General features: G+C 41.0%; 1 protein-coding gene across 1 annotated transcript; it reads right to left on the bottom strand.

Annotated features, from left to right (window-relative positions):
* Nucleotides 1-1,821: 1,821 nt before the first annotated feature.
* On the bottom strand, nucleotides 1,822-25,771 carry LOC308105927 (uncharacterized protein). Its single transcript, XM_080456893.1, has 13 exons — nucleotides 25,491-25,771; nucleotides 23,663-23,749; nucleotides 22,034-22,092; nucleotides 20,110-20,288; nucleotides 17,774-17,954; nucleotides 16,198-16,321; nucleotides 11,003-11,272; nucleotides 8,948-9,178; nucleotides 7,375-7,539; nucleotides 6,894-6,995; nucleotides 5,613-5,741; nucleotides 4,757-4,829; nucleotides 1,822-2,215 (listed from the first exon to the last, which is right to left on the bottom strand). Exons 1-13 carry the CDS (start codon nucleotides 25,657-25,659, stop codon nucleotides 1,996-1,998), a joined length of 1,989 nt encoding a protein of 662 aa, XP_080313019.1. The 5' UTR covers nucleotides 25,660-25,771; the 3' UTR covers nucleotides 1,822-1,995.

A 25,771-nucleotide genomic window follows, 5' to 3' on the forward strand; every position in this document is an offset into this window, starting at 1 on the left:
ACATTGTAGGGGTGTGCCGATACACTAATTTCATGAAACGATACGATATTGGGCTCACGACATCGAAACGATACGATATATGGCACTTTTTTATTATGAAAATATATGGGGGGGGGGGGGGGGAAGCAAATGCAAACAAATATTTCTGTTTTGCATTATTCAGACATGCAAACTTGTAGCTTTTCAGCTTTGAATCCAAATAGGGCAATAGTGTGACACCTGACCCGAAAAAAAAACATTCCCCTTTTCACCTCGGGGCTGTTTGCATGCCTGATTATTATTGTAAAAAAATATATAATAATAATAATAATAATTCAAAACGATATTTTTTTCCCCCCAAAACGATACATATCGTCACGAAAACGTATCGCGATATATCGCGGGACGATATATCGGCACACCCCTAACACATTGTGATCTTGTAGATCGGCTATTTTAACTATGAAAATAAATATGGTAAATAAAGGGCTAAAGCTTTGGCACAAAACAGGTTACTGGTCTAAAAATGTAACCATTGTGCATTGCTAGCATTAGCAAACATCGGTCTTTGTAAATATCAAAACAAAATGTAAGAAAAGGCTCCCAATGTGGTACACTGTGCACACAAAGTGAGATTACGCCTATCCCAACCGCATGAGCAATGAATTCAGCCCGTGACTCTTCTTAAAGGGATAGATAGATATAAAGATGACTTTTTTTTCTATCAATTAGTCACCCCATGGAGACTTAAATTCATGGATATTCAATATCCATGAATTCAAATCTCCATAGACCATATTCACACGGCGGCCATGTTTCTATGAAGTCAATGAAAGTAGCCACCCCGGGTGGCGGCACTTTCAATGTTAAATTCCAATATGGCCGCCGTGTGAATATGGTCTATGGGGTGCCGAAGTAGATTTCCATCCTCTGTGTCAAGGTGTGAGGTTTGAGGGGGAAACAACGTTTTATTTTTTGTCTGGAAAAGAATAAAATAAACAGGCTCTATGCACAGCAGCCATATTGGAAGAACATTGGGCCTCTTCCTTACTTCCTTCACAGGTGTTACCAATGATTCTAATGAAGGTTCCGTTCCATTTAGTGTACAGCACAGTGGTTCTCAAACGTTTTAATTTCAAGGACCACCATAACTCTCAGGGTTACACACCTCAAGGGCCATTTTGGAACCCCCTCAAGGAACCAACGAGGGTCCCTGGACCACGCGTTGAGACCCACTGGTGTAGCAGAGTGTTTCCAGTGAGCACAACATGCACAATATATCAGCACCCTGACTCTGTTTGACCAGAACGGAACACAACCTTAACCCTTTAATTTTTTATTTTATTGTGAAAATGTGTGCAAATCTTTAGGTTGAATATATATATACTTTTTTAAAGCGAAAGTTTTTAACTCAAATCTTTTCACAAATTCACTAAAAAAAAACCTCAACATTTTACAAATGTCTTGTAAATCCTAAAAAAAAAAAAATTCCCTAAATTTGTTTTTAATATATTTTTTTACTTATGTTGCTCATTATTATTATCAATGGTTTTCAAACTTTTTGTGTCAAGGACCCCCAAAATAATATGCATTTGTCCGCGGACCCCCTCCCATCTAAAAATATTTTGTTCCAGGGACACGATTTTTCAAAAAATAGCAGATCTACAAGCTCATAGCGCGGCACTCGGTGCCGCGCTATGAGCTTGTAGATCTGCTATTTTTGAATAGCCAAAGAAACCTTAAAAAAATGACACACATTCGTTTCCTTCCCGGCCTTAAAGGGCTAATTAGCATCATTGGTAAAACCTGTGAAGGAAGACCGTAAGTAAGGAACGGCCAAAATCCAAAAACCAAAAATCCTGGAAATCTTGGAAAGAATAATAGAAAAATAAAACAAACAATTGTGGGAAACTGTAGGGGGACAAAAGGGTACAAAAAAAGTCCTCCTGGCCCATAAAAAAAAAATGTCCATGACCCCAAAAATGGATCACGACACCAAGTTCGGTCAACGCAGTGTCACATGTTGCTGATGTGGTCTGCCATGGTGTCGGTAGATCTCCAGTCGTCCAGTATAAAGTCACAGACGGCGCGCAGACAGCTCAGAGCAGAGCTCCAGGTGTGCTGGTCGCGGTCCCAGGGGTTCCTCCGCAGGTCCAGGGTCACTCTCTGCGCCGGGACGTTCTGCTGTAGGCGCTGCGCGAACTCCAACAGATCGGCTGCCTGGATGAAGTTAGAGCTGTTTTCCCCCATGGGGCAAAACACAAGAAAATATAAGAATACAAAATAAGAACGAAAAAATGCCATGCTAGGGCATGGTTAACCCTTTAACACATTCCATGCCAGAGTTTAATCTCATAATGTACTCACCAGTGCCAGCGTTTTATTGTTGTTTCTTTGTTTTTCATGTCGCCACAGACCTCGCTAAATAAGTTAAAAGTGCGCGTTCATTTGGTTCTAAACACACAGCGGATCTGTGAGAAACGGCCAGCGAAAATAGTTTCCAAATGCGAGCCGCCATCTTGAAGATACAGTGGATCAATGCTAAACAGTGATCAGCGAGGAGAAAAACAACAACCGAGAAAATCGAGTTTTAAACAGGATCCCAGACAGGAAGCGGATACGATCGAAAAAACCGGAACCCGAATAATTATGTTTCCGACCGGAAACCGGAAACGGAAATGGATCAAAAAAAATCGGAAAGTGCACCTGGGGCAATTTCAATGGGAATCGGCGGTTCGCGTAGATCTACGCGACTGGCACGCTGCGGCTTTAAATAGGTTCGCGTAGATCTACGCAACTGGCATTCAATGTGTTAAGACCGGGAACGCATGTCATTTGAGATTTCTTTGAGCTATTCAAAAAATAGCATATCCTGTATATCTGCTATTTTTTGAATAATCGTGAACATTTGTGCAAATCTTTGATTTATTCTTTTAAAGCGAGCGTTTGTAACTCAAATCTTTGCTTCTGGGGGTCCCTGGAACAAAATAATTCGAGATGGGGGTCCACGGCCAAATACATATCATTTTTGTTGTTTGGTTGCCATCAGTGGTGCTCCAACTTTTCCCATGTCAAGGACCCCCAAAATGATATGTATTTGGCCGTGGACCCCATCTCAAAATATGTTGTTCCAGGGACCCCCAGAAGCAAATATTGGAGTTGAAAATCGCTTAAAAAAATATATGTACATTCAAAGATTTGCACAAATTGTCAAGATTTTTCAAAAATAGCAGATCTACAAGCTCATAGCTATCAAACATGTAATCTAAATCAATTAGTTAGATTTGATCAAGGGTGGCATACAAAAATAGCCGATCTACAAGCTCACAGCGCGTCACATTGCAACTTGTGAGACTGTGCCTGTCAATAATGTACTAAAAAGCTTGGATTTGGATTGTAAACAGCTCCAAGAGAACTATTAGACATCATTATCTTTTTAATTTGCTTTGCTGAACGCAAAGAGGCACTCTGAGCTCTTCGCTATTCTAATGTGTCACAGACTTGTGTAACGCCTTGTGAACATTTCGTGCACGGCACTGGTATACACCAGTAGTACATGTGTACTGCATAAATCATGCTTTAAAAAGGTAAAAGTAAAAAACAAACAAACAAACAAAAAGTAGTAGAAATAAAAGCCAAGAGTAGGGCAATGTTTCATTACACTACAAGTTGAACATTCACTAAATAAAATTAAACAAGAAAAATAATAATGAAAGAAAAGAAAAAAAAAAAAAAATATATATATATATATATATATATATATATATATATATATATATATATATATACTGCTCAAGATAATCAAGGGAACCCTTTGATCCCTTAATTCTTTTGAGCAGTTTTTGTTAGCAGTATGTACACAGTTCATGAAAACTCAAAAGAATTAAGGGATTCCCTTCATTTCTTTGAGCAGTATATATGTCACAGGTAAATTGGCATTCCAGGTAAATTGGAAGTGGAGCGCTTGTTTTTAGGCGCGGGGCTGCGAGGCAGCAACAACAAGATAGCAACCAGGAAAAACAAGCACTGGCCTCAGTGGCGCACTTCGATAATCATTGGACCCTCCATCCACCATCATTGGGAGTCTGGGTTTGACTCCCGCTTGGGACATTACTTTTTCAAACAACCGCGGACTACTTTTCGCCGATAAAGTATAGTTTTGGACCATGACGGAGGCGCGCCGACTCAGCAGACCTTGAGGCCGAGGAGTCGCGCCCGAGCGCCTCCAGGCGCGAGTGCCCGCGACGACCGGCCGATGGTCTGCTAGTCGACGTAAGCGCCGTCCGAGTTATGTACCGATAGGCACAGAATCGTAAATGATGTTGTGGGGACTGCGTTTGCCCCAACTGCCACTCAGTGCACTAACATAGGCCGCCAGCACCGCCCCCTCGCTCCCTTGTGCTTCAACTGCATGGAATAAGTGTGTGTGTGTGTGTGTGTGTGTGTGTGTGTGTGTGTGTGTGTGTGTGTGTGTGTGTGTGTGTGTGTGTGTGTGTGTGTGTGTGTGTGTGTGTGTGTGTGTGTGTGTGTGTGTGTGCGTGCGTGCGTGCGTGCGTGCGTGCGTGCGCGCGCGTGCGTGTGTGCGTGCTCGTTTGTGCGTGCTCGTTTGTGCGCGTGTGCATGCGTGCGTGTGTGGTGTGGGGCTCATGTCTGGCTTGCATTGCCCTCTAGCGTTGATTCTACAGAATTGCCTGGGGGGTGAAAACAAGCGCCACTTTTCCAATTTACCTGGAATGCCAATTTACCTGTAACATATATAGAACATGTCAGCACTTACCTGATATCCAGCGTTGTGACAGTGCTTTGTGAAGGTTCAGCAAACAGCTCCGTCAGTGTGGAGACATTCTTGGCTGTAGGTACAAGCATTACATTTCAGTTTCATTGATTTCTGTTGAATGGCCCTTTTTTCTTTTCTTTTTTTTATATCAAAGTAGCAATGTATTACACTCACAGAGTACTTTAGAGTGTACTTACAACTGTTACCGTTATAATGATTGTAATATGATATAATCACTGTACAGACAAAATCAAGATACACGGTAGTTATTACTGTGTCTACCCCACTGCGAGAAGCAGTGTCCTAAGACAGAGTGGTTCTCAAAGTGCGGTCCGGGTTCCTTGAGGGGGTTGCGGGTCCATTTGGTTCCATTTGTTACACTCCCAGAGTTACGGGAGTCCTTGAAATGACAACGTTTGGGAAGCAGTGTCCTAACACAGTGGTTCGGGGACCACCAGTGGTCCTTGAGGGGGTTCCAGGTGGTCCCCACCTAAATGATGGATAGTTGGTAACCAAATGGACCCTTATAGATCTTTAACTCTTGAGAGCGTAAAATGAAACCAAATGGACCCTTACGGGTCCATTTGGTTTCATTTTAGGCTCTCAAGAGTTAAATTATTGTTATACTGTTCATTTGATCAGCGTTTGCCTGTTAGCTCTCCTATTGGTACCAACATCAATACAGCATGTGGAATTGTGGACAAAATGGTGTCCGACGATAACAACATATACCAAGTCTTGGGTCTGAGAGAGGCTAAATCTCATCAAGCGGCGGTTCCGTGGCTCAAATGCCCGAATAAATAATGGACCTCGACATGAAAAAGGGTTTAATTAACGGAAGCCGGCGGGGGCTTACCGAGGCGGTTCTGTGCCAGGCTGAGGGAACGCAGTGACGAGGCTCTCTTCACACAGTCCACCAGCTGTCTTAAAGCGTGCTCCTTGTCACTGCACCTCTCCAGCAGACGACAGTCCCTCAGGGACAACTCTGAAGAGATGCACACACACACACACACACAACAACACACAACGTGCCAATTAATGAATTATTTGTAACACATATCTTTGCTTCTGGAGGTCCCTGGAACAAAATATTTGAAAAATGTTCCGATTTAAAGAAATATATATTCAAAGATTTGCACACATTTTCACGATTTTTCAACAAAAAAAAATCAGATCTACAAGCTCATAGCGCGGCACTCGGTGTCGTGCTATGAGCTTGTATATCTATCTATATATGTATTTTTGTTTTGCCAGTGTCCCCTATCCTATATTCAGGTCCTTTACCCCACACACACACATTTAAAATGTAGGCTAAGTTCCTGCCACAAAAATGTATGCTTTATGCTTTTTTCTCATATCATTTTGAAAACATCTCATGGCATACAGTATAACAGATTTTACATTCAACTGGACTGTTAGAATGTGATTATTAGTCTACTTCTCAGCGACATAAATAATAAAATAAAATAAAACCTGTTAACAGAATTGTTTAGAGTTAAAATATGATTTACTATTAACACCGGAACACTGGTCACTTTGCTTCACAAACTATTATTGTAATACCACAATATAAAAATACTCTGTTACAAGTAAAGGTTCTGCATTCATAATTACTTGAAGGAGTAGTTCACCCAAAAAATGACTTATTTTCTATCAATTGCACACCCCATGAAGCCTTGAATCCATGGATTTATTTTTGTTTTTGTGGCATCCTAAGCCAATGATTTGATTCCCGTCTCCTACCGGCTAATGTATCCGGTAGGAGACACAAAGTAGATTATTTGTGTCTCCTACCGGATACACACCCGGTCTTCAAATTATTGGCTCAGGAATGCCACAAAAACAAAAATAAATCCATGAATTCAAGGCTTCAATTGATAGAAAATAAGTCATTTTTTGGGTGAACTCCTCCTTTAAGTCAAAATGCAGAAGTATTAACATCAAAATATACTTAACGTAAAAAAAACCCCATAAAAACACTCATTATGCAGAATGTCCATTTCTGAATCATGTATATCATGTTATTGGACTATAATTATTGATCGTTACCCACTTGAGACCTATGTTATACTTTGGCCATTCAAAAATAGATAAATGTACTACCAGCTAGTGTCCACCAGTGGGCGCTACACATTACCTTGTAACATAGTGCATGTAGTCAGTGCCTGCAGTAGGTCAGGCAGACAGTCAGCCATGTTCACATCCTCCAAGTGGAGCTTCTTCAAGCGTCCGCTTGACTCTGAAAAAAAAATGATGGCACTGTATTACTGACAGCACACAAATCATCATAATAATAATAATAATAATAATAATAATAATAATAATGATAATGATAATAATGAGACAAGTGACACTATATTAACTACATTTGCTGGGGACCCCCTGGTTTCCCCCCAAGGAAAATTTGTGCAAACCTTTGAATATATATATATTTATAAAGCGAATATTTGCACCTCAAATCTTTGCTTCTGGGGGGGGGTCCCTGGAACAACATATTTTGCGATGGGGGTCCGCGGCCAAATACATATCATTTTGGGGGTCCTTGGCATGCATTTTGGGGGTCCTTGGCATGAAAAAGTTTGCAAACCACTGGTCCAGTGTGTGTACTGTTGGGTTACCTGTGATACAGAGTAAGAGCAGTGTGTTTGAAGAGCCACTGGGCATCCTGAGTCCTGAGAGGTGCAGAGATGTGAGCTGTGGACATCTCTTCAACACGCACGTCACATGACCCACGTCAATCGCCACCTGGGCTACCTTCACCGACAGATGAGTCAGAGAGAGTTCTGTCACGCACGCACGCACGCACACACACACACACACACACACACACACACACACACACACACACACACACACACACACACACACACACACACACACACACACACACACACACACACACACACACACACACACACACACACACACACACACACACACACACACACACACACACACACACACACACAGTTTTGTTGAGAGACACATTATTAAAGAGTAGCAATTAGCTCGTACCAGACGTGGACAGTAACAAAGTGCATTTAGTTGAGTAATTAATTCTTCTTGGCTATTAAAAAAATAGCAGATCTACAAGCTCACAGTGCGTCACTTTGTGCCGTGCTGCGAGCTTGTACATTTTTGAACATTTTTCAAAAATCTAGAAAGTGTCATAGTGGATAATTGTGAAATTTTTAACACAAGTAAGACGCGCGAACGCGGGAAGCGAACGCAAAAGAAAAGTTTAAAAAAAAGTAACCAATGAAAAAATAAAAATAAAATACAAAAAAAATCTGCGTTAAAAGGAGCATCTTAGAAAAATACAAATTCACAAAAAAAATACTTTGAATGTTTTTGAACAATTCAACAAAGTGTTTGAAGTGCCTGTTTCACCCACTTCCGGGGGGCGGAGCCAAAATCCGAGCCCGAAGTATTTGTTCGTAGACCCCCGCGTAGAAAAAGTTTCGGAGCGATTCGGGCAGTTTTCATTTAACATGGGGTTTCAATGGGGAGTTTTTAGGAGCCTTCTCCGGGGCGTGGCTTCCGGGGGAAGGGGCGGGCTTAAACGCGACCTTGACAGGTGTGTCGAGTTTTCAAAGACCTTTCATTTGATGTATGGTACGTCTATATTGGACATTTACTTATGTCAGAGGAGCTGCACACAGGCAGTGCACACAGAGACACAACCCGAGCACGGTTTCATAGTAAGCTCCACTTGCGCGGAGGCGCGCGCTGCGTTCGCAACAAAGTGCATTTACTTGAGTAATTCATTATTTTTTAATATCTGCATATCTTGGCTATTAAAAAAATAGCAGATCTACAAGCTCACAGTGCGTCACTTTCTGCCGTGCTGCGAGCTTGTACATTTTTGAACATTTTTCAAAAATCTAGAAAGTGTTATAGTGGATAATTGTGAAATTTGTAACACAAATCTTCTCTTCTAGGGGTCCCTGGCACAAAACCTTTTCAGGTGGGGGGGGGGGGGTCCGCGGCCAAATATATATGCTTTTGGGGGTCCTTGACACAAAAAAGTTTGAGAACTACTGATTTAGAAGGCATTTGTAGAGAAAAAAAGAACAAAAAGCTAAAATAAGGAGAAAGAGATACACGTTTCTCCTCGACAGCAACAATATCAAACTCGGGGGGGTCTTTCAAACGACAACGTTCGAGAATCCCCGTTTTTTTTTTGCACACCTGTGTTCGACACGGCGCTGGTGGTTGGCTGCAGCGTGGGGTTCTCCGGCATGGGGTGAAGCTCCACCCACAGGGCGGTGAGGGCGGGGCATGCGTCCAGCAGAGCGGTCATGTAGGAGGGGTGTGGCAGAACTCCCAGCATGCTCAGCTCAGTCAGGCGGCTGCCGCTCGTCGCACACAGCTGTTCCAGACCGCTCAGGAGGTCGCCCAGCACGGCGCCTCTGCACACCGCTTCACACACACACACACACACACACACACACACACACACACACACACACACACACACACACACACACACACACACACACACACACACACACACACACACACACACAGGTTTGTATAGTTAACCTCAAGTAACTAGACTAATAACTACAACATTTTTAAAGGTATCATGACATTCATTTTCACTTTTTTTATTTTCAATGTTTTATTTGGGGTTTTATGACCTCAATTACACCCAAAAAACCTGAACTTAGAACATTCAGTGGATGTTCTGTGGTCTGGGGTTTTGTGAATAATTAGGCTGAAAAGTAATCTGAGCTTGGCCCTTCGACAGTGAGGTCACAGTCGATTAATCCCGCCCACTCTCCTCCTCGCCCCTCCCCTCCCCTATCCTTTCCTTTGGGGGGGGCGGAGCAGAGGCGATGATTGACAGGCAAAATCCCTCACCAGCGACACCCGCAGGCAAAGATTTCTTTTTTCATTGCAGTTGAAAAGGCTTTAGAAATGTGAGAGAAAAACACCTGCCATGGATCACTGGAATGGAATTTTCACTTAAAACTTTTTGTACACTTTTGAAGGACCAGGACAAAGACTTTGAATGTGGTGTAAAAGTGAATGTCATTAAACCTTTAACCTCAAGTAACTAAACTAATAACTACAACATTTTTAAGTTCTAAGTTTTAAAAGAGTCCAGGGTCTGTTTTATTATCGTTTCCTTTAAAAAATTATAAAAATAATAGTCATTGAAAATTGAAGGGTGTCTCATGCATTAGGACAATATCAGTGACCAGAAGCAGGGGCGTGCCGATCTGCTATTTTCAAAAATAATCTTGAAAGAAAATTTGGAATATTCTTTGAAACATTCTAACAACACAAATCTTGTATGGGGGTCTCTGGCACAAAATATTTTCAGAAGGGGGGGTCAGAAGGGGGGGGGGGGTGGTGCAGACAAATACATATTAATTAGGGGTTTGTTGACATGAAAATGTTTGAGACCATGCACTGGTTTAAACAACATTTGGAAACAAGCCCAAAATAAGCAACTACACTAACCACTAATATAGCAGCTTTACAGAAAAACGACCCCAAAGTCGCTTATAATAAGCAGACATGGCAACGCTGCACTGGACTTTATTTTACAATAAATTACTAAAACTAGCACTAGCCTTTTCAAATAAATAAATACACCCTTGTTTAACCCATTTAGACCGGGAATGAATCTGTGTCATTTAAGATGTCTTAGGCTATTCAGAAATAGCAGATATACAAGCTTGTAGCTGTGCTACGAGCTTGTAGACCTGCTATTTTTGAAAAATCGTGAAAATGTGGGAAAAGTACCACCCAAAATGATATGTATTTGGCCACCGACCCCCATCTAAACATATTTTGTTCCAGGGACCCCCAGAAGCAAAGATTTGAGTTACAAATGTTCCCTTTAAAAAAATATATGTATTCAAATATTTGCACAAAATAGTCAAGATTTTTCAAAAATAGAAGATCTACAAGCTCGTAGCGCGGCACGCGCTATGAGCTTGCAGATCTGCTATTTTTGAATAGCCCAAAGTATGAAATATGGATAAAGTTGTTACACAGATCCCGGTTTGAATTGGTTAAAAGTAAAAACAAATACTGCAAGTTACTTTGTAGATTTTGATTGTTACAACATACATTAACCACTTCAGCCCTATATTTCGGCCATTTGAAAATAGCCGATCTACAAGCTCGCAATGCGCTGTGATGCAACGCATTGTGAGCTTGTAGATCTGCTATTTTCAAAAGCTTTTAAAGCAATTTTAAAGCGAAAACAAACACAACGACTTGACTTACAGTGGGTGTGCAGGGACAGAGACTGAAGGCTCAGCCACGTTGGCAGCAGTGGCGTCAGGACGCTGATGACATCCTGGCCACACTCCCTGAGCTGCAGTGACACGATGTGTCCCCGAGGACACGGCGGCATCTGCAGGAGATCCAGGGTGTAATTACGGAGCGTAACAGCCCCATCCTCCTCCTCGGGTTCAAATTTGGGACGTTTGCGTGGCACGACATGGGCCGCGTCTTCGTCGTCGTCAGGCTCCTGGGGGCCGGGGCCACACTTACCTGAAAGGGTGCAACATGTAATAATCAAACTAATCAATTTAATCAAGTATGAACATGCAGCCCTATATTGTGCTGATCAGAGCAATGGTCACCATGTTATGGCCTTTTGAAGGGTTAAAGGCATACTAGGTAACGTTTTCAACAAAACTAAAGTTAAATTGTATATCTTTTGTGAGTGGCAAAAGTTTCACAACACCCACTCCATGAATTTCACCCCCGGAAGCCTTTTATTTATATATTTTCTATTGAACGTGGACTGGGGGGACTTTCCCGGGGAAATGACGTCATCTGGCCGGAAAACGGAGGTGGAAATGCACTGGTTTCCTGTTTGGCCAGGAACTACCGCAACGGTTTCCTGTTTGGCCAGGAACTATCGCGCCAATAACAATAAGGAACCTCACGCTGATTTTAAGAGAATGTAGGATTGGAAGATCGAAAAAGAACAGAAAAAGAAAGCACAGCTCATGGTAACTAATGCTCCACTGGCTAAGAGAAACGATCCGTAGATAGTATAAAACAATTAAAAGATCGCTTTTTGAAACGCTTCCGGCTTCCGGTGAAAACGAATGGAATTCTGGGTAATCGAGGACCACGGAAATTGTATGCAGTGACGGTAGTGACCAGCAGAGGTTGCTAAAAATCGTTAGTTGTGAATTTGCATTGTACAACTTTAAACACTAGGTGTAATGATATAGTAACTGCAGCAAAAAATGTAATAAAAAAATGATTTTCATTTTCAACTATCAACTATATCGATATGCAAACGGCAAAATATCGTATCGTTCGACTTTGTATCGAATCGAATCGTTTTGCAATGCAAATCATCGATTTTAACGTACTTGTGCTTTGTATTTAGAAATGTTATGAAAAAAGAGAAAGAGGGGTTTAATTACTTTTCCATTCCATAAAGCTACACTTGGTTTATGGATAAATGTGTGTAATCTCTGTGTTCATATCAAGGTGCGGGTTTGTCCACATGTGTTCAAATATAATGTCCATATATTTGCCAGAGAATCACTGTTTTGCATATTTATATCCATAATAATATTTTTTTCCTTTAAAAACCTGCACATCCACCCACACGTTTCACACAGATAAAATGTTTTTACTATAGCCATACAGTATGAACCAATGTCGTCCATGTATCGTAGTGTCAACCTTGTATCGTGATACGTATCGTAGAGCTTTCACCAACTAGTCGACTAGTCTAACCACTAGTCGACCTTGTTGGTACTAGTCAAATCGTTTTTTGTTTTTTTTCATTGTTTTAATGCCATAGTAATGGCCCATTACTATTATTATTATTATCCTCCTGCCTTTATTTTTTTTATCAAAAGGGGGTCAAAGGTGTGCCCAATAATAGCCTATTATTGGGCAATAACTCCCTTTTGAGGATCCTTGGAGACGCTGCTGTGCCAGAAGCACTTCCCTTAAAACGGCATAAAAATAAAGGCAGGAGGATAATAATAATAGTATTGGCGTTAAACAATGAAAAAAAGAATTAAAAAAAAAAATATATATATATTTTTTTTTTAAGGTAAATGTCGACTAGTCGACTACCACTGGGTCAAATTAGTCGACCAGTCAAAAGCCCTATCGTATCGCTGTTAAAATGTAACGTTACACCCCTATTAAACACTGATGTAACAATGCTCTACCGTGACTAGTATCACGGCAGACCCCTGAACACTGTTTGTGCAAAGAGTGGTGTGGATCAGAGCAGTGGTGCGCGTGTGGCCCCTTCACGGGGCCCCTGGTGTGACCAGTGGTGGAAAAAGTACTCAAATGTTTTACTTAAAGGAGCTACACCATGAATTTAAAAAAAATATTTGATATTTAATATCATATGGTGTATGTCCCTCAAACCTTTTTCAAAAGGTTTGAGCCTAAATCATCACTCAGATATACTCATCCCAAGTCAATTGTCTCTGGCTTATACAGCACTTTCAGCTGCAATACCAAAACGTCCTCTTGGGCAGGGGGGGGCTACTGAGCAATTCTGTCTGTTAATAAAAAAATATATAAAAAAAAATATTTAAAAAAGAAAAAAAAAAAATGGAAAAATTCTGCATAAAAAGAAGCATCTAAGAAAAATACAAAATCGAAAAAAAAACACTTTGAACATTTTTGAACAATTCCACCAAGTGTTTGAGGTGCCTGTTTCACCCACTTCCGGGGGGCGGAGCCAAAATCCGAGCCCGAATTCGTTCGTAGACCCCCACTTAGGGGGGGTAGAAAAAGTTTCGGAGCGATTCGGGCACTTTTCATTTAACATTGGGTTTGCCATCATTAATGTTTGTGATATCATAAACATTTCCATTCTGGAAATCCATGAAATGAGAAGGAATGACTGAATTTTAAAAAAAAAACATTTTTTTGGGTACAAGAGACACTGGGGACCCCAAAAAATACAAAAAACCAAGAAAAAAGTGATTTTCATGGTGTAGACCCTTTAAGTAAAAGTATCAACACTGCAATGTAGTAGTACTCTGTTACAAATAAAAGTCCGGAATTCAAAATTCACTTGAGTAAAAGTACAAAAGTATTGGTATCAAAATGTACTTAAAAGTACCAAAAGTACAAAAATGTTTGAAAATAGCAGATCTCCAAGCTCACAACGCGCCGCGATGCGGCGCGTTGTGAGCTTGTAGATCGGCTATTTTCAAATAGCCTAGGTATACAATAGGGCTGAAGTGGTTAATGTATGTTTTATAACGTAATAAAGTAACTAAAGTTATCAAATAATTGTAGTGGAGTAAAAGTACAATATTTGCCTCTGAGATGTAGTGGAGTAGAAGTAAAAGTATAGACAATTGGAAATACGCCAGTAAAGTAAATGTACTTAGTTACTTTACACCACTGGGTGTGACTATTCTCATGGCAGTCCCTCTGAACAGTGTCTGTGCCAAGTTTGGTACGGATTGGAGCACTAGTAAAGGCCTTTGCAGACAGGGTGCGATTTTTCGCACGGAAAAAATGAACACATGGTTCTCAATGACCTCATGCACACCGGCCCCGAATTTACCATGCGGCGATGCGATGCGGCGATGCGTTTTTTTTCCAACCGAACCCAGTTCGATTCGTGCGTCTTTTCGCATGCGGTAAAAACTGATTGACTAATCGCACCCCGTCTGCAAAGGCCTTAAGTCTTGCAAGTCCGGATGTTACGTGTGTGGCGTCCACGGTCCTCCCGGTCCACCCTCTAGGCAATTTTAAAGGTTTTATTACATTACATTACATTACATTACATTACAGTCATTTAGCAGACGCTTTTATCCAAAGCGACTTACAATAAGTGCATTCAACATAGGTAGGGAACGAAACTACTAATCACCAGAAGTCTTAAGTGCATTTCCTGCAAAAACAAGCAACCAAGAGTATACGTAGGGCTAAGGTAAAAGTGCAATATATCAGCTACCTACTTTCTTAACCCATTAAGACCTGAGGCCGCTGCCTTCTAAACATTTTCAAAATCCTAAAAAAAAATTGGAAAAACATATTTAAAAAAATATTTTCACGATTTTTCAAAAATAGCAGATATACAAGCTCATAGCGCGGCACTCGGTGCCGCGCTATGAGCTTGTAGATCTGCTATTTTTGAATAGCCAAAGAAATCTAAAGTGACAGAGATGCGTTCCAGGCCTTAATGGCAGATGAGACAAAATAGCAAAATCAAATGAGCACGAGCTAAAACAAATAAGTGTATCGACTAAGCAAGAAAAAACAATACAACAATAAAACAAGAGTTCGTACAACTAGTTAACAACAAGTAGGCAAGGCAAAGAGGAAGGGTAGCGTTTCCTGAAGAGATGGGTTTTCAGCCTGCGGCGAAAGATGGGCAGTGACTCTGCTGTCCTGACAATGTCTATGACATTCATTTTCACTTTTTTTATTTTTTATGTTTTATGGGGGGTTTTATGACCTTAATTACACCCAAAAAAAACTGAACTTTGAACATTCAGTGGATTTTCTGTGGTCTGGGGTTTTCTGAATAATTAGGCTGAAAAGTAATCTGTGATTTGCCCTCGGACTTTGAAGTCAAAGGCCATTAATCCCGCACACTCTCCTCCTTGCCCCTCCCCTCCCCTCCCCTATCCTTTCCTTTGGGGGGGGGGGGGGCAGAGCAGAGGTGATGATTGACAGGCAAAATCCCTCAACAGCGACACCCGCAGGCAAAGATTTATTTTTTCATTGCAGTTGAAAAGGCTTTAGAAATGTGAGAGAAAAACACCTGCAATAGAGCGCCGAAGTCTGACGTCACTGCCACTAGAGGGCGCTGCTTCACGGGTTCGTGGCTTTATTTTTTGTGTTGAAATCCCCATTTGGGAATCTGGGATCACGTCATATAAGAACTGTGTTCCAATCATAAACACACCACCCTGGCGTTTTTGTCAGGGGGGTGGCTCTGCATCGTGATATTCATTCATATTTGATACAGCCTGTTTCTGGCGAAAATTGAATTAATTATGCCTTAAAAGTAGAACTACTAAAGAACTACTACTTCCGGGTCTGAAATCACTGTCCCTACAGCAGCCGCGTTCATGGGAAATGTAGTCTTTGGGTTTGACTCGTTTCTAGTGTTTATATTGTGTTACTCTTTGGGTAAATGTGTGCATTTACACCTTCAGTCGATGCTTCATATCCATATGAGTAAAAACACCAGGGTGGTGTGTTTATTTTGGGGGGGGGTTGACGGACAGATCGGTGAACCAATGAGATCAGGCGCATTCTCTCTGCGCTGATTTTAAACCCGCCCCTCTATACACGAAAGCAGGAAGGGTAATGCAGCCTAGGACTTCGGTGCTCTATGGCTCACTAGAGTGGGATTTTCAGTTAAAACTTTTCATACACGTTTGAAGGACCATGACAAAGACTTTTAATGTGTTGTAAAACTGAATGTGATGAAAGTTTTAATATAGGCTCACCTGCAGCAGGTGTGATGCCACCGGTCGGCTCGTGCACACACGTGCACGAGCACGTGGCAGCTGGACGCTGGACATGGCAGCTGGACGCTCTGTCCTGAAGCATCCAGGACACCACCACCGCCTCCTGATTATACCATGATTACAATGATTCACTAGATTATAATGATTATTATACAATGATTACACTGATTATTCACTAGATTATAATGATTATACAATGATTACATGCATTATTCACTAGATTATAATGATTGTACAATGATTACATGCATTATTCACTAGATTATAACGATTGTACAATGATTACACTGATTATTCACTAGATTATAATGATTGTACAATGAATACATGCATTATTCACTAGATTATAATGATTGTACAATGATTACACTGATTATTCACTAGATTATAATGATTATACAATGATTACACTGATTATTCACTAGATTATAATGATTATACAATGATTACATGCATTATTCACTAGATTATAATGATTATACAATGATTACATGCATTATTCACTAGATTATAATGATTGTACAATGATTACACTGATTATTCACTAGATTATAATGATTATACAATGATTACACTGATTATTCACTAGATTATAATGATTATTATACAATGATTACACTGATTATTCACTAGATTATAATGATTATTATACAATGATTACACTGATTATTCACTAGATTATAATGATTATTATACAATGATTACACTGATTATTCACTAGATTATAATGATTATTATACCATGATTACAATGATTGTTCACTAGATTATAATGATTATACAATGATTACACTGATTATTCACTAGATTATAATGATTATTATACAATGATTACACTGATTATTCACTAGATTATAATGATTATTATATGATTACATTGATTATTCACTAGATTATAATGATTATTATACAATGATTACACTGATTATTCACTAGATTATAATGATTATACAATGATTACATTCATTATTCACTAGATTATAATGATTATACAATGATTACACTGATTATTCACTAGATTATAATGATTATTATACAATGATTACACTCATTATTCACTAGATTATAATGATTATACAATGATTACACTGATTATTCACTAGATTATAATGATTATTATACAATGATTACATTGCTTATTCACTAGATTATAATGATTATTATATGATTACATTGATTATTCACTAGATTATTATTATATTATGATGGTTACACTAATTATTATATCATAATGATGAAGATGCAATGATTAATTATTCATTATAGTATAATACAATAAGTATACAATTGAGTATCTCAATCTACAAGCTCATGAATGTATGTATTTTATTGGTAAGTATAACATTATTAAATATGTCAGTCTTTGTATATTTTTTATAAACCCTAAAAGCCAAATAGAAATGTTTATTCATATGTTCCAATATTTAATGCCAAAAAACACGAATAATCGTAATCGCGACAGCCCTAACAACTACGGCGATTACGCAAAAAACTATTGCGATCATCTCAAATAATTGCGAGTAGGCGATCGTGTAAATGACTGCGACAGCCCTGACCTGATTATGTATGACGAGTTGTGTGGCTTGGCCGTGGTCCAGCAGTCGATGCAAGACGTACAGAACTAAGTCGCACTCCCCCCTGGAGGCCACCAAGTGCTGCTTGACCTGAACACACCGCACCGTCCTCTCCAAGCTGTTCATCAGGACTTCCTGCTCATCAGCCAGGCTAAGCAGGAACCTGGAGCAGGTGGGAGGAAGACACTTTTTTTTTTTATCCCACGATTTTGTAATCCATTTTTTCACCCAGTGCCAATTGCCTATGTAATCCTGGGCGCTACTCTCCCTCTGCCAGCCTAGGGAGAGCCCAGACTGAGGCTCATGCCTCCTTCATGAGGAGTGAGCAGGCCGCTTCTTATCACCTGACAGGGGGGAGTTTTTCCCCGGTAGGACGTAGCACGTGGAAGGAACATGTTATTCCAACCAGTTCCTTTCCCCTCCATCAGGCGCCCCGGCTGACCAGAGCAGGGGTTGACACTAAGGTCTCAGAGGCACTTGCCCGTCGGGCAAGTGCAGGTCATGTTCTACTTGCCCACAGGTCTTGCCCACTTGCCCGAAAAGTAAATTGTCCTTTATAAAATGATGGTAAAATTTTAACACATTTTTCACTTTCTACTTGTGAATTATGGGGCTGCACGATAAAAAATGTCATACCTCAATATTTATGCCAAGTATCTAAATAGCTATGAATATGACTATGGGTTAACACTTGTTATTTTATATTTTTAAGTGTAGCAACAGTGAAAACAGCACATTATAGGCCAACAGTGCTCTTATTTTACATTCCACAGACCATTTTGAAGTCCATACAAATAAACATAAATAATGTTTTGATGGATAAATGCAAATGATGAAATCATATATTGTCGTTGTCGGGCAGAAACCTTGTATTTCCATATTTCAATGGTTTTGTAATATGGAAAAATATGTTTGTTCATAAATGCCCTACTTCATCATTCAAGAGTGTCGCACTATAAAATAGCAGATCTACAAGCTCCCAACGTGTCGAGATACAATGCATTGTGAGCTTGTAGATCAGCTATTTTCACTATTTTAATTTTTGTTCTTTTTTTTAAGGACATACATGGTTTCCACCTGACAGCAACGTTATATAGCCTATATATGGTTCTGTATCAGTATATCAGTCAGTTTTAGCAGATTTCATTCCAATTGGCTGCCTATTAATTTCACGGGCCTGGGTAGACAACCTGGCCTGGCAGGGATCTGCGCACCAAGCACAGCAGCACAGCGGCTGCACACAATTAACTTAACGAGGGAGCTTGCGACTAGTTTTGCGCACCAAAAACTGCTCAAACAATGTCAAACTGTCATGATTCTAGCTGCTGAAACCTTCCTCTTTGGATTATTGTTTAAAAAAGGAACAGAACATGGCTGTTTTTAAAGGATTATATTTATTTCTTGTCCGTCAGAGCGGTGAGGTCACAGCTTCTTTCTTATTTCAATGATAGCATAAACTTTTAAGTTGTTTCCAGTAATTAATTTCTATTACTGGCTGGATCTCTCATGAGTTTGGGATTTGACTGCATTTCGTCACATTTATCAATCTATATGCGGCTGTTGATAAAACGTCGGGTTGTTTAGCCTACCGTTTAATATGCACAGATGCGCTGGCATTGACAATCCATGAGATGGCTGCTAAGCAGTTCACTTGTGTTATACCTCTACTGGTTAGTTCTAGTAGAATGGCAGTTCCAACGTTCTAAAAGACAAGTGTAGGGGAAATGAATGATGATAAAAAAAAACATCGGGCCACATCGGTGAAATAATGGCCGATGTTGCGGTTTGGCTCTACTCATAAGAGCCACTGCACGTAAAGTGTGTGTGTGTGTGTGTGTGTGTGTGTGTGTGTGTGTGTGTGTGTGTGTTACACAAAGTGTGTGTGCGTGGGAGGGAAGGACAGAGAGGGAAGAGGGGGGGGGGGGCAGAGTGCTCTGGCCACATTTATGTGTTTAGACAGATATCTCATGTTGTGTTTATAGTGAACAAAAGATGGTTGCGTCCCCACTGCCACTCAAGCGCGCACTTGCCCTGTAGGGCAGGCTGAAAGCTAACTCCACCTGCCCTTAAGTTTTATTTACCTGCCCCGGGCAGTCGGGCAGGCGTTAGTGTCAATCCCTGCAGAGGGAGGCAGTATAGCACTTCACCCATTTTCAACCTATCTTCATATAATTGGTCCTCACTAATGCTCATCATAATATGGCTGGCACCATTTTTGTCGACTCTGTCTATGTCTCAGAGGAGGGCTGTGGACAGTTCCAAAACTTTTTTTGTTTGTGAAGTACAGTACCTGAGTAAATGTATTTTCCAGCACTGACCTGGAGGGCTGGACATGGAATCGTGTGAGGTATTTGGCCATCACCAGGAGAAGGGAATTGACGTTGACTTTTGGGAGATGTTTGAAGACGCCATGGCTCTTGAAACCGTAGAATACCAAGTTAAACAGTCTGTCCATGGCTTCCTTTTTACATTCCTCCTCTGTGCGGAAGTCCATGGCCTGGAACACACCAATCACACGTTAAAGAGGAGCTTCCTTTACAGCACCGGTTCTCAAACTATGGGTCGGGGTCCCAAAGTGGGGTCACTAATTTACTAATTCCAATCTGGTTTCAGACAAAACCACTCCACTGACACATGCCTTCTCTATTTGAACGACTCTATCAAACAAGATGTCGACAAGGGCAAATATTGCGGCATGGTCATGCTGGACCTCCCGAAGGCCTTCGACACCGTTAATTACCCAATCATGATCGATAAGCTTAAAGCAATAGGTTTTGATGATACGTCGGTGAGCTGGATGAGATCTTATCTGGAGGGGAGGGAACAAGTGGTGGAAGTAAACGGCACCCAGTCCCCTCCCCTCCCAGTGACTTGTGGTGTTCCGCAAGGAAGTATACTGGACCTTTACTGTTCCTGATATATGTGAACGATATGTCTTCAGCTTGCGACTGCAAACTGTTCCTGTTCGCAGATGACTCGGCTCTGCTGGTCTCGGACAGGGACAGGCTGCAGGTTGAGAAAACTCTCAGCTCTGAACTTGACAGGATCTGTATCTGGCTCTCCGACAACAAACTATCACTACACCTGGGTAAAACTGAATCCATCCTCTTTGGGTCCAGTTCTAACCTTAGCAAGGCTGAGAGTTTCACGATCAAAGCGGGTGATAATGTTATCACAAGAAAGGAGGAAATTACCCATAGATATATATAAAGGCTAGATGGCTCAAGGGGGCGACGCAAGCGTAGCTCAACCGCGGCCATCTTGCAACAGTCATTCATAACATTATGTATATGGTGCATGTACTTTGAAATAACCATAGCGTGCTCAATTTTCATCCGATTTTCAAACGGTTTGGTGTGTTGTAAACACCAAAGATGTAGTTATGATACTGCATACTTATAATTATAATCATGTTTTTTTTAAGTATGCAGTATCATAAATACATCTTTGGTGTTTACAACACACCAAACCGTTTGAAAATCGGATGAAAATTGAGCACGCTATGGTTATTTCAAAGTACATGCACCATAGACATAATGTTATGAATGACCGTCCCAAGATGGCCGCCATGTGGCAACGTCGTACTCCATTGGCCAGCAGCGCGGGTGAGTCATCTAGCCTTTATATATATCTATGAAATTACCTACCTGGGTTTCATCTTGGAGACAAACCTCTCCGGTGACAAAATGGCCAAAAGAGTGATCAAAAAGGTCAACCAAAGAACATGTTTTCTGTATAGGATTCGCCGTCTAGTCAGTAAGAATACTCTGAAGAGTCTTGCAGGGGCCCTCATACAAGGTTATTACGATTATGCATGCTCCTCATGGTATCACAACACCACCAAGGCCTTAAAAACAAGGCTCCAAACATCCCAAAACAAACTAGTAAGGCTACTTCTTGGCCTCAATCACAAAACCCATCTAACCCCTGCTCATTTTGCTAGGATATCCATATACAAAACTTCGATCAAATCTAGTTTTTTATTGTTTTATTTGTTTATGTGCCGTTTTTCACAAAATATACGTCAAAACAAGGATAATGGGTGGTCTAGGAAAAATGGCAAAAAAAATCCCAACATTGTTTTCTTACAGCGATGTTCCACCCGTTTTGGGTCATTTGAAGCTATCAATGTGTGAACTTTGCGCCCCAAAGTGTCAGCTTTTGAAACTCAGTCTTTTTCCCTCCCCAAAGCTCCCCACTACAATGTGTGAGAATGTGTTGGCTATACAGCAGAATACTTACATGACGACGTCCCCAGATATCTTGCAGTAGTGCCAGCCATGCCGAGTGGGTAGATATTCCTAAATGCAAGGAGACAGACGGTTAAAGAAAATATATAAATTGCACCTGAATGATGAACCTACAAAGTCACAGCACTTGATTTTCATTAAATCATGCTTACATTCATATCTGGTATACACACTTCAAGTCAACATAACTACTTAGTGGAGAACATTCACAGTCACATTCAAGGACTTAAACCACATATGATGTGGAGCCGACTCCCAGTGCGGTGTAAAGCAACTAAGTACATTTACTCAACAATTTTGAGGTATTTTTACTTTACTTTTACTTCTACTCCACTACATCTCAGAGGCAAATATTGTACTTTTACTCTACTACAATTATTTGAAAACTTTAGTTTGAAAATAGCCGATCTACAAGCTCACTATTTTCATGTATTTTCAAACATTTTAGTACTTTTACTTTTGGTACTTTAAGTATATTTTGATGCCAATACTTTTGTACTTTTCCTCAAGTAACATTTCAAATTCTGGAGCTTTTTTTGCAACTACCAGTGTGCAGACTTTATTATTTTTCATTAAATTCTGGAGCTTTTTGCAACTACCAGTGTGCAGACTTTATTCTTTTTCATTGAGCAATACATTCTGGAGCTTTTTTGCAACTACCAGTGTGCAGACTTTATTCTTTTTCATTGAGCAATACATTCTGGAGCTTTTTTTGCAACTACCAGTGTGCAGACTTTATTCTTTTTCAACATTTTGAACACAGGCCTTTTACTTGTAACAGAGCATTTTTATATTATGGCATTGCTACTTTTACTTAAGTAAAATATCAGAGTAGTTTATTCCACCACTACCATGTCCCTCCTCCTCATAATGATGGAGCAGGGCTTACCTCTACCATTTAGAGCTGCTACACTTATGGAGCAGGGTAGCCCCATTACGAACCTCTCATCCGCTATACAGCTCCGAGATGAGGTTCCACCACGAGCTCTACCGGAATCGGTGGAACGGCCGCAAAGGGTCCGTGGATAACCTTTTTTTTGCCACATCGTATCCAAAAACTAATGGTACTTCCCAAAATGAACAGATGTTTGAGGATGTTCCGGAACCCTAACTTTTTGGACCGGCACGAAACAACCGCTTAAAATCGCTTATTTAGTCAGCCTGAGGCCATGCTTCCCCATTTTAGCCGAACCGGGAGCAGTACTGGCACCGGACGCAGGGTTTTATTCCGGGTTGAATGGGATACGTGGCCACAGGCTGACTAAATAAGCGATTTTAAGCGGTTGTTTCGTGCCGATCCAAAAAGTTAGAGTTCCGCTATACAGCTCCGAGATGAGGTTCCAGTGGAACCTCATCTCGGAGCTGTATAGCGGAGTGAGAGGTTCGTAATGGGGCTAGGAGCAGGGCTCACCTCTACCATCTAGAGCTGTTATAATGATGGAGCAGGGCTCACCTCTACCATCTAGAGCTGTTATAATGATGGAGCAGGGCTCACCTCTACCATTTAGAGCTGTTATAATGATGGAGCAGGGCTCACCTCTACCATTTAGAGCTGTTATAATGATGGAGCAGGGCTCACCTCTACCATTTAGAGCTGTTATAATGATGGAGCAGATCTTACCTCTACCATTTAGAGCTGGCTGGAGTCTGTCCAGGTCAATGATGTTCAGATGAGGCAACAGGTCCTTAATGAGGGACGTTGGAAGCTCTGAGGTGAGGACAAATACTTTCATTAGTCCAAATACTTTAGTTCCACAGGAAGCTCTGAGGTGAGAACTAACAAATATACTTGTATTTCTGCAACTAGTTACACATGAATCTCTGAGAGGTGAGGACAAAGCTTATTTTTAACTCTATGGGACAAAGAGATCAGTTTTTTTAACGACAACAAGAAACTGTTTTACACCAACAAGCTAAGTGCATGATTGACCTAGCTGTAGAATACAACTCTCGTAGACGCATTTATGATTCTGACGTTTTCAATCTACGAGAGTTGTAGGGTTCACCCCCCATGGAGACAGGGACTTTCTGCACTATGCCCCGTAGACACTCCAAACATGTACAAATTGAAAATAAAGGTGCTCACCCCCAAGCCCCAAATGTTAACTGTCTCTACGTGGTAGTAGTTTAATGTAATAATCCATATCTTTCTTTTTTTACTTTAATTTTTATCCCGCGATTTTTGTAACCCATTTTTCTCACCCGGTGCCAATTTCCTAAGTGATCCTGGGCGCTACACCTGCCCTACACCAGCGCTACACCAGTCCCCCACAGCCTAGGGAGGCCAGGGCCGAGCTCATGCCTCCTTCAATGCATGAGAGCCAACTGACCTTCTTGTCACCTGACAGGGGGGAGTTTCCCTGGTTGGACGTAGCGCGTGGAAGGAACACGTTATTCCAACCAGTTCCCTTCCCCTCCATCAGGCGCCCCGGCTGTCATGGGGGAGGCGGTATAGTGACCAGGATTACTACATGTTTTTGTGAGGGTATTAACTACCCTGGGAGACACGGGGAGAACATGCAAACTCCACACAGAGTAGGCCCTTTCGCCAACCCCACCTAGAGTATGGGCGCTGATGACGCGGAGGAGAAGACACGCCCCCAGCGCCCACAGCGTCCCCGGCGGGAATCGAACCCAGGACCTTCTTGCAGTGAGGCGACACATCCATATCTTTCAATAAAGAAGTGTTTTAATACCGTCTGCGGCCGACTCTGTCGGAAGTTCCCAATGGGCGGTAGTGACGGGGCGCATCCGGTGAAACCCGGAATTACACTAAATGTAAACAGGAAGTAAACGAGGGTGAAACAATGGCGTTCGGCCACAGACGGCATTAAAAGACTTCTTTATTGAAAGATATGGATTATTACATTAAACTACTACCCCGTAGCGAGAGTTAACATTTGGGGCTTGGGGGTAAGCACCTTTATTTTCAATTTGTACATGTTTGGAGTGTCTACGGGGTATAGTGCAGAAAGTCCCTGTGTCCATGGGGGGTGAACCCTACAACTCTCGTAGATTGAAAACGTCTGAGAGTTGTATTCTACAGCTATGATTGACCCAACATGTTCCTGTATGCATGAGTATATCCCATTCAATCCGTTATTAAAAATATACATATTCTAATGAAATACTACATTTTCAAAAATATCAGATCTACAAGCTTGAGCTCACAATGTGTCGCATTCACATTGTGAGCTTGTAGATCAGCTATTTTCAAAATATGTACACATAAAAAAACTTGAAATGGGACATTCCGCACAATGAGCACTTTCTACTTTTGGTACATTTTGAAACCAATACTTTTGCAATTTTACTCAAAGTAAATTCGGACTTCTACTTGTAACAGAGTATTTCTTCATTGCAGTGTTGATACTTTTACTCAAGTAAGAAATGTGAGTACTTTTTCCCACCACTGTCATTAATCAATAACAATCCACACCATCACTCACCCAGCAGAGCTTTCATATCCACATGGTTGCCAGGTTGGCTGCAGGCAGCAGTCACACACAAGTGTTTGAGGCTGAGCACACGTGATGTGTGGATGACTGCTGCTGCCTTTCGCCTGTCGTGGTGTTTCTGGACTTCTGCAGCATAGACCTCATGCATCCTCTTCATCATCTGATCTCACAACGTTCATTACAACTACAACACTATAGTTATGCTGATCTACCCAAAAAAACACCTTGTCTACACTTCTGAATGAAGCTAACAGTTCTGCTGATCTACACAA

Source organism: Gymnoscopelus braueri (genome assembly GCF_963280865.1).
Source record: "Gymnoscopelus braueri genome assembly, chromosome: 18".
In the NCBI taxonomy this organism is placed as follows: domain Eukaryota; kingdom Metazoa; phylum Chordata; class Actinopteri; order Myctophiformes; family Myctophidae; genus Gymnoscopelus; species Gymnoscopelus braueri.